Source organism: Vitis vinifera, chromosome 8 (assembly GCF_030704535.1).
Source record: "Vitis vinifera cultivar Pinot Noir 40024 chromosome 8, ASM3070453v1".
Taxonomy (NCBI): Eukaryota; Viridiplantae; Streptophyta; class Magnoliopsida; order Vitales; family Vitaceae; genus Vitis; species Vitis vinifera.
In genome coordinates, this window is record NC_081812.1 from 13,705,544 (window position 1) to 13,721,914 (window position 16,371).

At 33.6% G+C, this 16,371-nt stretch overlaps 2 protein-coding genes across 2 annotated transcripts; one reads left to right on the forward strand and one right to left on the reverse strand.

The window, feature by feature from the left end:
- Nucleotides 1–313: 313 nt before the first annotated feature.
- On the forward strand, nucleotides 314–10,974 carry LOC100260255 (transcription initiation factor TFIID subunit 8). The gene is made up of 2 exons (XM_002282223.4): nucleotides 314–2,234; nucleotides 10,629–10,974. The coding sequence occupies exon 1, from the start codon at nucleotides 957–959 to the stop codon at nucleotides 2,061–2,063; it is 1,107 nt and encodes a 368-aa protein (XP_002282259.1). The 5' UTR covers nucleotides 314–956; the 3' UTR covers nucleotides 2,064–2,234; nucleotides 10,629–10,974.
- Nucleotides 10,975–11,283: 309 nt separating this feature from the next.
- LOC104880086 (protein SMALL AUXIN UP-REGULATED RNA 9-like) lies at nucleotides 11,284–11,655 on the reverse strand. Its single transcript, XM_010655413.1, has one exon. It carries the CDS (start codon nucleotides 11,653–11,655, stop codon nucleotides 11,284–11,286), a length of 372 nt encoding a protein of 123 aa, XP_010653715.1.
- Nucleotides 11,656–16,371: the final 4,716 nt, after the last annotated feature.

Here is a 16,371-nt window from a genome sequence, read left to right on the forward strand (position 1 = left end):
CTCAAGAATCAATATAACCTAATTTTTTATAAAATATTTTTAAAATAATAAAATATGGTATATTATGAAAAATATATAGTATTTTCATAAAAACTGTTTCCATATTTGAATTTTTAAATGTAATTTAATTATTTAAAATAACTTTTACCTTTTTCTATTGACATTTTACTTTTATATTATCTCAATAATAGGCTTGACGATTGGAGTTCACATGTCATTCCGTGGCCAAAGGCGTGTTTCAAACGTGTTCTTTAAGCTTCTATTGCACAGCGGGGTTCAATTATTCGTTTCAACGGATGCAAAACCTAAAATTGGCATATTACATTTTACTGCACTTAATTTAATGTTAAATTGTGTGAAAGGGAAAAAATTTTAAAAATTTCAAATCTAGTTCGACCGTTAATTTCATGCCATAATCTTTGAATGAATAAATTGGTTGGTTTTGAGAGCTTACATGATAGCAAATTTGATATTTCCGAATTGAAAAAAAAAAAGAAAAAAAAGAAAAAAAACAGAGTGAGACCGGCTTATTTCTGGCCAAAAGGTTCCGAGTACACATGAGATTTTACTATTGTCTCCTGCCGTTGGATTAGTCTACGGTCTATAAATAGGGTAAACCCCACCCTCTATCGATCTCAGCCAACTCTCTTTCTCTCGATCCGTCCTCTAGGGTTTATTGATCAATAATCCATAAACCCTACTGTCGTCCAAACTGTTCCTCTTTAGGGTCTCGCACTTTTTTGTTCAATTCTTTATTCCCAGCGTCGTAGATTGTAATAACCGAAGAGCCCAAGAATCTTTGTATCCATTTATGTTATCTACAATTTTTTACTTTGAAATGCAATAAAGTTCTGGGATTTCGAATCCAGTAACCCTTTCCGAGTTCTGAAAAGAATTGGAGATTGATGGGATGAGTAATTGAAAACCCTAGAAAGAAATGATATTGGGGTTTGAATATGAGCGATGGAGGTGAGGACGACAGGAGAAACAGTGACAACAATGCGCCGAAGAGAGCAGGGCCTGACGAGTTTGGCCGGGCGGTATCGAAGATTGCGGTGGCGCAGATATGCGAGAGCGTCGGGTTTGAGGGCTTCCAGGATTCCGCGCTGCAAGCACTGTCCAATATTGCCGTCCGATACCTTTGCGACGTGGGAAAGACGGCGAATTTCTGTGCGAATTTAGCTGGTAGAACACAATGTAATGTGTTTGATGTTATTCGAGGGTTGGAGGATTTGGGTTCGTCGGAGGGGTTTTCGGGTGCGTCGGGGGTTGATCAATGTATTGTGAGTTCGGGCACGGTGAGGGAGATTGTGGAGTATGTAAACTCGGCTAAGGAGATTCCATTTGCTCAGCCCGTGCCTAGGTTTCCTGTGGTTCGGAATTGTAAAGCGACACCAAGTTTTGTGCAAATGGGGGAAACTCCTGTTGGCAAGCATATACCACCGTGGTTGCCGGCTTTTCCTGATTCCCACACATATATTCAGACGCCAATGTGGAATGAGAGGGCGACGGATCCCAGGGCAGATAAATTGGAGCAAGCCAGGCAGAGGAGGAAGGCGGAGAGGTCTTTGTTGAGTTTACAGCAGCGATTGGTTTGTAATGGCTCAGCATCTGCTTCCACCTCGGTGGGACGATGTGATGATGCTGAGGCATCTCGGGCAGCTGAGGGAAACCCATATCTTGCTTCGCCATTGCAATTTGGAGAGAAAGATGTCTCTACGGTTGTTTTGCCAGCTAAGCTTTTGGATGACTTGGTTGTAGATAACCATGTTTCCGTGCTAGAGACATTTGCACCGGCTATTGAAGCAGTGAAGAATTCGTTTGTTGATTCAGGGGAAAGTGAGAAAAATGTTGTTCCTGAGAAAAGGTCTGCTGTTCATTTTAAGTTGAGAACTGGCAAGAAAATTTTAGGCGAATCTGTGGATTTGAGGCTTAAGAACAAGAGTGTGGGGAAAGTAGTGTCATTGATTGGGCGGGATGAGGAGAGGGATGACAAGAAAAGAAGAGCTGAATACATTCTTAGACAATCCATGGAAAACCCACAGGAACTCACTCAGTTGTAAATTAATTCATTGACTGTCTTGCTTGGTGGAAATCTTCATAATTTATTCAGACATTGGTGCTAGCATTAGACTCTTGGTGGCCAAAATTTAAGCCAAACCGTTGTTCTGGTATTGATACTATGAGAATCCAGTTGGCAGCTCCTCATAGTCTCAACTTAACAATTGTAGGAGGTATGTGAATGTTTATTTGCATCTTACTGTGGTTTTAATTTGTAGACAATTCTTTTATGATGACAGTCTTGCCTTTTGTTCCAGTCTATATTGAATGGATGCATTTGATTCTCAGATGTGGTGGTCATGAATTGTATTCCTCTTCTAAATATAATTGAAATGGATGTATGTATTGTATCTCCTGATGTTAATTGTTATAGTTCATATAGTAACAAACTGCACACTTAAGATTTTGATAAAAAGTAAAATCAAGTGTTCCTTTGGATACACTTCTTGTGTTGTCTTTTAAAAAAAATATTTACTAACTCAAATTTAAAAAAATTTAATAGTAACTTTTAAAGACATGAGGTATGTTCATACTTTTTATATAAGGTTTGCTATATTTATATAGAAGTTAATATTATTTTCTATCTTTAAAACCCGAAAACAGGAAGCGTATCCAAACAAGCACTAAGTTATCCAATTATAGGAAAACTTTGGATGACTTTGGTGGCATGGGGTTTTCACTCCATGTAACAGAAAAAAGCTCACCTATCAAAATTAAAAAAAAGGAAAGAAAATAAAAAGAGAATTACTTATATATAAAATAAATAAATGTGACTAGAACAAACTACAAATGGAAGAATGGAGATTCAATTTAACTTAAAACATAATCAAATGAACATTTAGTAAGAGTATCGATTTTTTACTAATTTGGGGGCCTATTGAATGTAAACATTTTCAAATTCCCTTAGAAAGCTCTAAAACCAATACCAGCAGGCTCTAATGAATTCATGTAAAATGGAAATGGTAGTGAAGAATACATACCGTCAACAAACATCACAAAATAACTTATTGGTCGTGTAAGGGGAAAGCTAACCTCCCAGCCTAAGGTGGAGGTTGGCTATCTACTTATTTTAAAGTTGGTTATTTGCTTGGTTCTTTTAGGCAAGGATTGAATGCTATGTGTTGTGCCTAAGCACGGTGGGGTTGAGATCATAAGGGCTTTAAACCAATGAGATTTGTTGGGTGCATTTATAAGCTTTTGAGTGGTTGCCTTTTAAGGTGTAGCTGATGGCAATGCCATTTAGCAATGATCTTGAGGTTCAAATTTCAAGTGGTATAGGGGTGAGCCCATATCATCTCAAGTTTGCTTCATCAATAGTTGGTATAAATGTGTCTAACAGGATGAATTACCTATTATAAAAAAGAATACCTTTTGAGGCAGATTTTGTGTAATCAAATGAAAGAAGTTATTGAGAAAGTTGTTTTTGATTCGTAGAATGCTTCTATGCATGGGAGATAGATTCTGGATGTTGTTTGACTTAAAAAACGAGTGGTTGAGGGTATGGATCACTTGCAAGTTTGATATTGATTCTTCGTTAGATGAGCTAAATAAATTAAAAAGCACCTAATAATGTAAAAGGCGATGCAACCTAAGTCCACAGGGTAAGTATTGGCAAAGTAGTGTTTTAAAAGGAAATTGAGGTTTACACTTTGATGGCCTCAAGGCGTGGTTATGCAAATTAGTCTTGAGGCTATAGCTTTGGTGTAGGCTAATTGAGGCTTAATTTGCACCCAGTTGAGGCTTAGACCTTGAAGCTACAACCCTAAGGCTATTGAGGCTTAAGCCTCAAATATTTTATAAGATAGTGGGTTTGGGTCCTTATGGGCTTTTCGTACATATTCTATCATATATTAAAATCTTAAAACTCAATGGTTTTAATGAATTGTGCTTTTTGAGGTTTTGGTATACATTTATATGTTTTTTCTTAGCTTTAAGACTAAGGTTATAGTGTACATGAATGATTATTCAATGACCATGTTAAGATATGTTGATTGGCTTAGCTCTAAGTAAGGAGAGAGAGCTTGTCTTTTTGTTTTTTATTTTCCTTTTTGCTTGTCCGCTTGTGCTTGTTGTTTATGTCATGTGTATTTTATTGTGCCTTTTTTTTAGGCCTTGTGAATATATATCTGATTTTTTGTATTAAAAAAATGACTAGGGTTAAACCTTTTACAAAGTAGGGACTTAGTTAGCTATCAATCAATCCTTTAACTAGAGAGGGAAGAAAGAGATATAAAAGCTATAAATAAGTTGTTGATCATTGTAATGATTGAACTCATATATAATAATAATTTCATATTATTGATAAATAAAGGAAAAAGGTCATTACAATTGATGGATGAAGCAAAAGAATGCATAGACATTAGCATTGATGTGGAGGATAATCGAACAATTAGATATGATTATTATTCCTTAAAAAAAGGTGATAACAATAGCAGTTCTGAAGAATGGTTGATGAAGCCAGAGAGTTGCATGTTAAAAGAGAGAAAGTGAAACTAAATTAGAAATTATTAATTATGACAAATTCAGATGGTTATCATGAATTGAATACTTTTCTCATTATTCATTTTTTATGTGATTTTATTAGTATTATTTTTGGGAAATTTTATTTTCTTTATGATTATGATTATTGTTATTATTTGGTTTAAGTTGAGGTTTATGCCTTCTTTTGCCTCAAGGCTTACACCTCGCCTCATTTGGATGAGAGATGTCTTAAAACTGTCTTTAGCCTTTTAAAACACTACGAAAAGGAAAAGGGAACGAGAGCCCTTCCAAGAAAGTCAATAAAATTAAACAAGAAAATATCACCAAAATTCCAAAAGGCATTTGACTAAGAAAATGGAAAATTTAAGAATACATACTTGATCATCAATTTTGTAGTTCCCATGATGGGAGACAAATTCTGGATGTTGTCCTTTATTGTTGACAAGGCCATCAAGTCTAAAAATGAGTGGTTGAGGGTATGGGCCTCTAGCAAGCTGGATATAGATTATTTCATGGGCAAAAAAAAAAAAAGTACCTAACAAAAAGGCAGTGCAGCCAAATGCACACAATAAACACAGAGCATGGTAAAGGGAAAAAAGATAGAGAGAAAGTCAATAAAATCAATCAAGGAAGCATAACCAAAATTCAAAAAAACACTTGACCATGAAAATTGAGTTTGTAAGGATACATTCTTGACCATCACTACTGAACTTCCCTTGCACCAAATGCACCAAATCAAATAGAGACAAGTATGAGGTGGCTTTAAGGAAAAAGTGCATGGACAGGTTGCAAGGAGTTTCGTTGGGTGTCCTCTTCCCTTCACCATACATTTTTATGCTTTCTCTAAAGATATTTGGATGACATGTTTGAGAGGTGGTGGGTGGCCTTGCTCATTGGGACCCTTATTTTTTTGGGGAATTTTCATAATTGGGTCCTGGAGAGTGGTCAATCTTTCCTCAAGAAGATTGAGGAAGTGCTGGTGCATAGGCATGGGGAGGATTGGGTGGTGTGGGTTTGTGTCAAGGATGAAAGGTTCTGTGTCAAACCCCTCTATTGTTCCTTGAGCCAGCTGTAAGAAAGTTTTTCTAACTAAGATAGTGTGGAGATCTGGGCCTCCCATGAAAGTTTTGTTCTTTGCTTGGAGCTGCTTCGAATATATTTCTTTGTTGCCTATTAACAACGGATGATTCATTTAATTTCCTAAAATTTAATAATTTCAATGACTATTAGCAGAAAAAATTTCTCCTATGTCTGATGCCCAAGTGTAATTCAACCTAAATCAGCAAAAGTTCATAAGGTGATGCTCTTAATTTCTTCCCATGTTCCATGCCTAGAGCTGCTCTGCTTGCAGATCCTACCTATATGCATTTGATTTGATAGCCTTTTTGGTCTTTTTTGTTCTTGGAATAATCCGTTTTCTAAGCTATCCATGGAATCAACATGGGTTTAGTTTGTATTATTCCTTAAAAGTTTGTCTGATTGGTTTCAGTACTGGGACACTGAAAAGCTCATGAAAACAACATCCATAACTTGCAAAAATGGACAACTATCAAATTTAGGTTGATTTAGATGGAGGAAATTCTCTTAGAACTACCTTGTTCTTTATGCAGGAACTGTTAAATTCTGAATGGGTGCCAAGCTATACCCAGTTCTCATTTATTCATTTCTACAATAATGCCTCTTCTTTTGCTTGTTGATACATACCATACAAGATACACACAAAAACTGCAGTTTTTGTATCTTTGAACAACAGGAAGCATACATGTAAAGCTTAAACCAAAATGGCATAACTACCCTCATTAGTTTAAGGCATACAATCATGTTCATTAGTTTTCGTTATCACCTGCTTATAGCATTTATAATTATGGGGGGAGAGCATGGATTAATCAGTGAATTTTACTGAAATATGGGGTTTCCGAGGGGCCCACAAAACGAAATACAAGATGGAAAGTTGGCAGGCCTGTTTTCTTTGATTTTTCGCGATTTTATCGCCAATTTTTGAGATTATCCCAATTTTATTGCCAATATACCCTTTTTTGTTACAATTTTTTCATGGTCCTTAAATGGGTGACTCTTTTAAATTGGTGGTTTTAAAAGGCAAGGGATGGGGACTGGGGTTTGAAACCTAGCCCTCATGTATGGAATGGCTATGCCATAGCCATCATGCCAATTCAGCCTTTTTAATACTATGTAGCCATATGTATACACACTATATAGTGTGTTGTGGGGGATGGTTTTTAGTCTGTTTGGAGCCTAGTGGGTCTTTCCAGAAACTGTAAAAGAGACAGTTATCAGCTGGAAGGGTTCTTTTGTGGGTAAAAAGAGGAAGAAAATTTGGAGATCCATACCGTTATTTATTTTTTGGACGGTGTGGAAGGAAATGAATAAATTAGCATTCAGGGGGGGGGGGGGGGAGTTAGCTATACAGAAAGTTAAGTATTCTTTTGTTTGTAATATGTGGGGTAGACAAAATTGTATAATGGTGCAGAGCCTCGTTCCCTTATAGGTTTTCTGGAGTGGATAGCCTCCAGTTAAGGGCTGGTGGATTTTTGTTGTTTTTTGGTCTTTTGTTGTGAGGCCTTCGTCGCCTCGTATACTCCCTGTATGCTATGCGACGCTTTGCCTTTTGCTAATATATGTGTGTTTACTTATCGAAAAAAAAAAATGTATACATATACACTGTATTTTGTCTTTGTGTTTTCTAAATCTAAAGCATTGATTTATATCCTAAATAAAATATTAAAAATAAAATCATTGTAAATAAATTAATTTTAGTTATCTTGTTTTCAAATTTGAATAAACTTATTTTCAAAATATGAAAATGATAATTTTCTTAATAAGTCTTTTTTCTATATTTTGTGTAATAATTAAATACAAGCGAAACATAATCTTGTAAATAAAATTATAATTTTTTTTAAATAAAAAATATTCGTACATAATATTATCATTTTTTTTATATCCTTAAATACTTACAAACTAGATTGATCAATTTTTTAGTATTAAATGTATTTTCAAATACTGCATCTTGTTTATTGTCCAAAGTTATAAATTTTATCATATATATTGTTTTTAAAAAACAACTTCAATATATGTATTATTGCTTATTTTATCATTTTTGGATTCTTTTTCCCAACATTTCTACCAGTTTTGGTCAATTTCTTGTTCTACCGGTAATCTTTTCCCATCCATTTGACATTTTCTGCAAATTTCATAAAATCCAGTCATCGATATTTTGTTAGTTTTCAATATTGTGAACCTTAGGGAAGAGAGGGATCCTCCTATAGAGAGCTCCTAGCATCCCGTGGTTTGAATTTTCAGGATTCAGGGAAGCATAGACTGGTGTGGGTGGGGTGGTGGGGGACGAGAGCTATTTTGTCAAGACCTTATGTCCAGGAATCTCTCTGAAGTTTCTGGCAAAGCAATTCTGGAATTCCTGGGGTGTGTTAAGAGCTTGTTTCTTTGTGCAGGAAGCTGTTTAGGATAAGATTTGACTAATCAGGTTATGAAGAGGGGCAGTGGCTGTCCAGAATTCAGGGGAGGATAGATCGGTAGATTTTTCTGTCAATTCTGGTGTGTGTTTACAGGTTGTTCTTTGTCTGGAAAGGTGTTTAGGAGAAGATTGGTTGATGGGGTTATGAAGAGGGGCTGGATGTTGGCTATAATAGGTGGGATCAAAGAGTCAGATGTCATGTTTTAATCCATTGTATCAAAACCTGAAAGCTTTGGAACCTTGTGAAGATTGGTTGATGGGGTTATGAAGAGGGGCTGGATGTTGGCTATAATAGGTGGGATCAAAGAGTCAGATGTCATGTTTTAATCCATTGTATCAAAACCTGAAAGCTTTGGAACCTTGTGCTGACTTTATTTGTGTTTTGGTGGGTCTTTCCAAAGTCTGTCAGATTGCTTCTATTGAGCTGAAAAGGAACAGGAATGCAGAAAGGAGAATGTAGAACTTGGCCACCCTTTGCTTGTTTAGGTGCATTTGGAAGGAGTGCAACAACAGAATTTTCAAGGAAGAGCAGCACCCTGATCAAATGATGTAAAACATTTTCCTGAAATCTCTCTCTCTCCCTAAATGGGCTAAGATCTCATGGGGGGTTGACTTTTCCATCTTTGATTTCTTTGAGGGCTTAGGTCAAGATTAGTATGTGTAGGTTTTTTCAGTTCTGATTTTTTGCTATTTTCTTGTTTGTTTTTTATGCATTGTGTACTCTCAGTGTACTGGGTTGCACCCCCGGTTTTGTTAGATACTCTTAATCAGGGAAAAAAAAAACATCATTTTTTATGCGTCAAATTTAAGATCATATAGTTTACCATTTGCAGAAATATAAAAAAGAGAAGGCTTTGAACTCTTATATATGAGGTTTTCCCTTGCCCTTACCCTGTAATTGCAATGCTTCTTTTGTGATAATTAAAATTTTGAACACCCCCGGAATCTGTCATACATCTCTGAATGAACCTGAGAAGGGTATAGCAAAATTCAAAGCTATGGGCTTTGGGGTGCTAGGGCTGGGCAGTCAGGACCCTACCTCATTCTGAATAGGATGTCAGTATGTGGATGAAAGATCCCATTAGATTGTATTGGATCCAGGAACTTGAGAAATTGTGATAAGCCTTGATCTCTCTTAATTTGAAAACCTTTAACATCTTCTCCTTGATAGCAACTGTCGATATTCTTACCATTTGGAATGACTATGCTTAAGCACTTCCTTTGTCCATAGTGGAATGTCATATCACTAAAGTGCATATCCATGTGGACAGTGGATATCAATACATTATTGTCATCCAGTGCCAGATTAGAGGTGTGTGGGTGTGCCATTTGCAGAGTTCAGGAATAGATCTCTCCATTAGCCTTTACTCGTGTGATCCCCATATTGAAGTTCACTCTTCTAGGCTCTATAGACTAGAGCTGGGAAAAAATAGGAGAACCTTCAAAGATTCCTCTCATTTTGCTGATTCAATGTGGAGTAAGCTCAAGTTTCTGGTTTCTTTCTGGGTGTTTACTTCAAAAGAGATTAAGGCATCTCATTGTTGAATATTGGAGACTGGATTTATGGAGTGTAACTATTAATACCATACTTAGAGTCGCTATTTTAGCGTCTCTTTTTTAATGAAATTCATTTACTTATCAAAAAAAAAAAATTTAATACCCCCCTAGATATTTCAAAGGTGAGGTGAAATTCTCCCTTTTGGGAGAAGGATATCTGATCTTTGTATTTTTCCTCATAATGTTTGTTGTTTCCTTCAAAATGAAAATCTCCTTTTGTACCTGATGGCCGCTCCCTCAGCAACCCTAATCAATTAGTGATTGAAGGGTCATGGGAAGTGAGGGAATTGCCTGAAAAGTGTAGCTTGTCTGAGTCTTTGGAGTTTGAAAGTATTTGAGTTGGGGGCTTTTCAGGGGTAGCTGAGGAGGGAGACCGAACTAATCTTGTTCTGTGGAATTCTGGCTGAAGTGATGGCCCATGGAAATATCCTGGGGAAGATCAGAAATTTGATTGTTTTCCTTAGTTGCACTTTCTTGTGAGGTTGAGGCCAGGAAACCAGGCGTCGATTTTTTTATGTTAATAAAGGTATTCTGCCCTTTTGACAAGTTTTGATAGACTCATTCCCCTCTGAGCATGTGGTTCTTTGGAAAGGATTTTCCTATCCCTTTTTTTTTTGTTTTTTTTGAGCCTTTTAGTTTTTTTTTTTCCCTCTGTTTCCTTAGCCTTGTTAGGAGATCTCCTTGTTCTTCCCTTCAAAAACTTCCTTCTTATTAAGAAAGAAGTTAATTCATTTCAATTTTTGGTGATTGCTTACCTCTTTTATTTTTTTTACCAGACATTTTTGTATTTCTAAGTATGTGAGTTGATGTATCTTGTTATAAAAGATGAACCTTATGGTGCTGTGTCTAGGTATTCGTCTCGATTTTTTTCTATCCTTGAGACTTTTGTCTTGCAACAATCATTAGGAGCTCTAATTTTTTATTCACCAGTGAAATTTTTTATTCAAGGATAGTATAACATGCTGTCATGAATGATTTTCTTATAAGCTAGCAAGAATTCTTGTTCCTTAGAATTATTTTGTTTTAACATGTACAACAGAACAAAGAGCTGCAGAAAATGTACAGCCAAAAAAAAAAAAAAGGGAAAAAAATGAGACATGATACTACAAAAATGTTGGTGATTTCTGGCTGATAGCTGATACTGTTGCCTCTGCTGGTTAAACTGGAGCTGAATGCCCGATGCAAACATTGTCTCAGAGTTATCTGTGCTTTGAATTTGCGTAATTGCAGAGTGATGCAATGATATTCTGGTGGTTTCGTCATGTTTTTCCCCATTTGTGCACACGTTAATATTTAATGTCACTGTTGTTTTCATGATTATGCAGTAGTTATTATTGTAAGAAAAATTTACTGCTATGTTCTTAAATTCATAAACTTGAGCATAACTGCAACTACATTTTTTGCCTGCTACTGAACCCTCCAAACTCCATGGATTTAGTTAGGGCTTGTGTTTCTCAATACTTCTAGACTTCTAGAAAATGAAAGCTTTTTGTTGGGAAAGAAACAACTTTCTAGAGGAGCTAGACATCTGATCAAATTAGTTTGAGCTATTTTTGTTCTGAACACAAACACATTATAAACCTGAAAGAAAAATAATGGTGATTCAGCCTGTAGCCATGTCTCTTCAAGATGAATGAATGCTCAATGAGTGGATCTCCTCCCTCTGAATTGCCGATTTGAATTTGCATGGTTTGTCAATCATAGTTTACTTTACCCGATAGGATTCTTTGGAGCTCACTTGCTTCACAAGGTACGGCTAGAACACCCTGTTGATCGAACCCGAACTCTTGTTCTGCTGCTTCTAATAACTTGACAAATGGAGGATATGCTAGATAATTCAATGCAACCAAGAACTTCTTAGGCTCTCCATTGCCCATTGCTAGCACTGAAAAATATCCTTTGATCATCACATTTTCCCCTTCGGCAACACTGCTGATGCTATTACAATCCACGTCTTCCCCCTCCCACCGTAGAAGGTAGCGGATCCTCCAAAGCTGCTGCTTCACCACACGCCTGATTCTGACGATTAAGCGAGGGTTTCTGCATTCCCTCATAGGCAGATACATTTGTTTCTCTCTGTGTATCATCTTTTCTTTACAAAATCTAGTAGTTGTTGGTTGTTTCTTCTTTGGTTGTAATGGGCAATCTTTGTTGTACTTAAATAGATGAAAGACGCGAAGAGAGTTGGGGACATTCGCCAGTGGAGTTGTGCATGTGACTTCCCCCCATCAATTATGTATTGTCACCTCCTAACCTCTGATAAGTCCTTTTTGAGTCCACCCTGCTGGGGTCTCACTCTCAAGAAGTATGAGGAGGAGAAATGGATTTTCTGGCTGTAGGGGCATCTCCCTTTTTCCTTTTTCCCCTTTTTGGCGTCTCCTCATTATTTTCCCTTTTTCCCTTTTGCCCTTTTTAGCTTTATGCCATCTAATCATTACATCTCCATAAAATAATTATACCCATTCTTGGTTTGGATGGACTTTCTAACTTTTTATTTTTAAAAATAAAAAATACTAATTATTTGTGTATAAAATATAGGAATTCTTGCATTAAAAAAATGAACTTCATATATTTTTAAAATTTTAAATTGAATTTTTTTAATATCTTAATTATTTTAAAACAATTTTTAAAGGCTATTATTATTATTATTTTTTTAAAAAAAGCTTTCATGTATTGTATTAAAATTATTATTATTGTTTAGTTTTTTAAAAGCAGAAAGCAAAAAGAGTATTTAAACTAGCACTTAGGAAAAGAATTTATTAGACTTAGAAGACCCCCTTTGGTTTAAAAACTGACTTCCTTACCTAGCAATGGAATTCAATAGAAAGTAGTCTTATTCATTGAAGAAGATGAAAGAAAAGGTTCCTGTGTTTTTTTCCCATCTATTCACTTATTTGGTTGGTTGTTTTCCTAGAAGAAGGCGAGGGAGCACAGGACGGATGGAAATAAATGCTGTTAGCCAGTACAGTATACGGAACGCGGGGTGGTACTGCCAGATGTTTGAAATTATTTCTATTTTTTAGTTTGCTATTAAAAGATCCATTCCATATTTTTCTAAATTTAAGCCTCACTTTGGAACTGGTTTTGTGAAAGGGATTTTTTTTTTTTTCATCCAAATAAAAAATTATTTTATATTTTATATTTTTAATAATAGAAAATAAAGTATTTTAAAAGAATATTTTTAGTTATTTTTTTATAAGTTTAATTTATTTTTTGAGAATTATTTTTAAAAATAATCATATAAACATATACAATAGTTAAAAAAATAATAATAATATAAATTTTATTTTTAAAATATATTTAAAAATATTTAAAACAAAGATGAAAAATATTTTAGATTTATAAACCGGGTTTTGTTCTATAAAAATCAATAAATAGTTATTTAAAATTATTTAAAAAAATTATTTTTAAAAATAGTTAAATTTACATATTTAAGGATTATTTTATTTCTTTTAACCAAGTAATTCTTTAAACTATTGCCTAGAAAAGAATTTATGGGGTTTTATCCTTGATGGTTTAAAAAGTGACTTCCTCATATTCATGGAAAAAGACAAAAAAAAGAAAAAAGAAAAAAGAAAAAAAAAAGCTTCCTGTTTTGATTTGACCGTCTGTTCACTTATTCTTTGATGACTCTAAGATTATTTTTGACAGCCTTTACTCGTTTACATGATAACCCAAATTTTGTTGATTGTTTTCCTCGAAGAAGACGAGGGAGCAGAGACTGGATGGAAATAAATGCTGTTAGCTAATGCATGCAGGGGTGATGGTGCCACATGTTTGCCTGGACACCACTGCACGGGGACGCATCATGGAAAGTGACTATTCATTGGTTGGGGGAGGAAGGGGGTATGTTGGGGGGTGGTGGTGTGGGTTGATGTTGGGTTGTGGAGGAGAAATACTGTTCAATGATAATAAAAAACCAGGTATGGTGCATGCATTGACAAGCCCTCCAGTACTATGGTGCATGCATTTGTTCCAAGATATTTTCCCCCGTAGTCGTAGCTTGCTATCATTATTATCTGTATTCCTCCAAATTTTCAAACCCAGCAATCTGAAAACGTGTTGGCGGAAATGATAGTGATGGTGAAAATTCATCTTCAGAGTGTGAAAGCTGAAAAAGTGTTGGGTTTGAATGAATTATATTGCAAGTGTCGACAGGAGAGAAACCCAGTAGTGAAATCCGGACATGGTTATCTCTTTTGGCTAGTACACATGGAGCCTGTCCCTGTGTTTTGAAAGAAGGGAACCGGTCCTGAATGGGAAATGGAACTTCGTTTTGGGTTGGCTGAATATTTGTCCCCGTGGAATTCAGTCAACTGTTTCTGGTCCTGCTCATTCAGGCTCCATTATTTTTGTTCAGATCGAAAAACAAAAATGCACCAATAATATCAAATGAAATTTCTCATTTTTATTGAATTTTATATTTGATGTTATTTTTGGTTCATGAGAATGTAAAAAAATTGTGTTTGGCTGCTAATGAAGTTGTGGTAAAGGAAAGAAAATGAAGTCTTATTCAGCCAATCGTTTTATTCAGCCTAAAAGTTACAGAATTCCTCTTATTATACAAACACAACAATGAAATTGAAAAACTCAAATCGTTTTCGACTTGAAAAATTAAATCTTATTCTTAGGCTTATTTTAATTTTATTATATGCTTACGCATCTCATGAGTCATGGTGGGAAACTTCTTGGTTTCTAACCAAAAACTTTGGATATCTAAGGACTTGTTTGATAATTATTTTAGAAAATAATTTTTAAAAATAATTTTTAAAAATAATTTTCAAAACTGTTTTTTGATTTTTATAAAACAAAAATCTATTTAAAAACTTAAAATATTTTTACTTTGCTTTTAACATTTTTAAATATGTTTTAAAAATAATTTTTATGTCTAAAATTTTATTTTATAATCATTTTATATGTTTATATAATTATTTTTTAAAACAATTCTAAGAAACAACATAAAATAACTAAAAGATGTTTTAAGAAAGCACCCTATTTTGTTTCATGAAAATAGAAAACAAAAAACAATTTTTGATCATTAAACATGTTTTCTATATTTTTTATTCCGAAAAACAGAAAATGTTCTAAAAAACAATTTCCAAACATACCCTACATGTTTATTTTTCTCTCTATATTTTTCTACTAGTTTTTTTTTATTTTCATCATTTTTTTTCCTTTTCTTTTTAGTTCTATCAATTTAAAATAATTTTTTAATATTAAAAAACCTATGACAATTATGGAAAATTACCAAAAAAAAATAAAAATAAAAGGTAGGGAAAGGAAAGGGAAAAGGAAACTAAAGAGAGGGAAAGGGAACTTAGGGAAGGAAATGGGGAAGGGTGTGGCGGTTGTAAGGTAAAAGGAAACCGAGACTCAAGGATGGAGAAATGTTTGAATTTAATGGATGTCTATAACGAAAAAAGATAAGAGTGGTTTTATCCTTTTATAAAGATTTTTATATGAGAGAAATAAAATGATTAGGCTCGAAACATCCCAAGTGCATTGAATACATCCTGTTAATCTTTGCATCCAATGTGGACTTATTTAGAGGATGTATATCGACTTAATGACATGATATAATTTAATAATTTAATTTAAATAATTAAACAAATGTAAAATAATTTTTAAATATTAAGTCAAAATAATTAACCTATTTTCAACTCTCCATCTCTTTATACTATTTGCTTTGAGTTTCTTTTATATACATGATTTAACTTAAATTATTAAATAATAAGTATTAAAGTTAAAGTACACATGAAATAAACCAAAACCAAAACCAAAGTTTAATATTCCATCTTTAAAAAAAAAATAAATAAATAAAGAAAAAGGAAATGGATAAGAGGCTCATATCCTTTCTAACAAGTTTTCCATGGAGACTACCAAGGTGGGTCAGCTAAGTTGCCGCATCCAATATAATCACACAATCATTTATAAACAGGATTTAGATAACATTTAGTAAACTTAATGATTTAATATAACTTGAAGTTATATTATACTTGAATCATTAATTTAAAGTTTATTATTTAATTTATTAAGATTAATTTAAAGTGTTTATTAAGATAAATTAACATATTTACCCCTTATTGATATTGAGGAATAAGGTTATCAAAGAGACATTGACGAAAGAAACATGGACATGTAAGACAAAAGTCAGTTAGGATTTAGAAAAAAAGTTATTTATTTTAACTTATTGCTTTAAATTTTAAGTTATATATTAAGAGAGTGTTTGATAAAACTTATTACTTATTACTTAATGAATTAAATTGATTTTAAATTAAATTATTCTTAAATTATTAATTTAAAAACATAACAACATAAATTTTATTCTAAATCATTATATTAATATATTTATCTGTATTAATTTTAACTAATATCTATATTTTTACTACTCTTAAGTAATAAAATAATTTATTAAACATTTATATTTAAAGTATTATAGAAACATAAAATAACTACAAAAATATTTATTACAAAAGATGGGTTGTCAATATAAAGTCAGTCTTAAAATATATTTTCACTAAACATAAGTAAACAAGGCAAATGAGTTTTGAAATTAATAATAAGTTAATGATTTTGACTTAATACTTAAAATTATTTTTGACTTATGTATTAAGTTGTTTTACCAATTATGTTTAATCTATTTAATGACTTAAAGTAAATCATTAAATTATATTAAGTTATTAAATTGATTTATCAACCACCTACCAAGTTATCTTACCAATAGTTCTTAATATATTCAATTCTCAAATTCAATATTAAGTCATATCAGGCCGTTAGGTCTC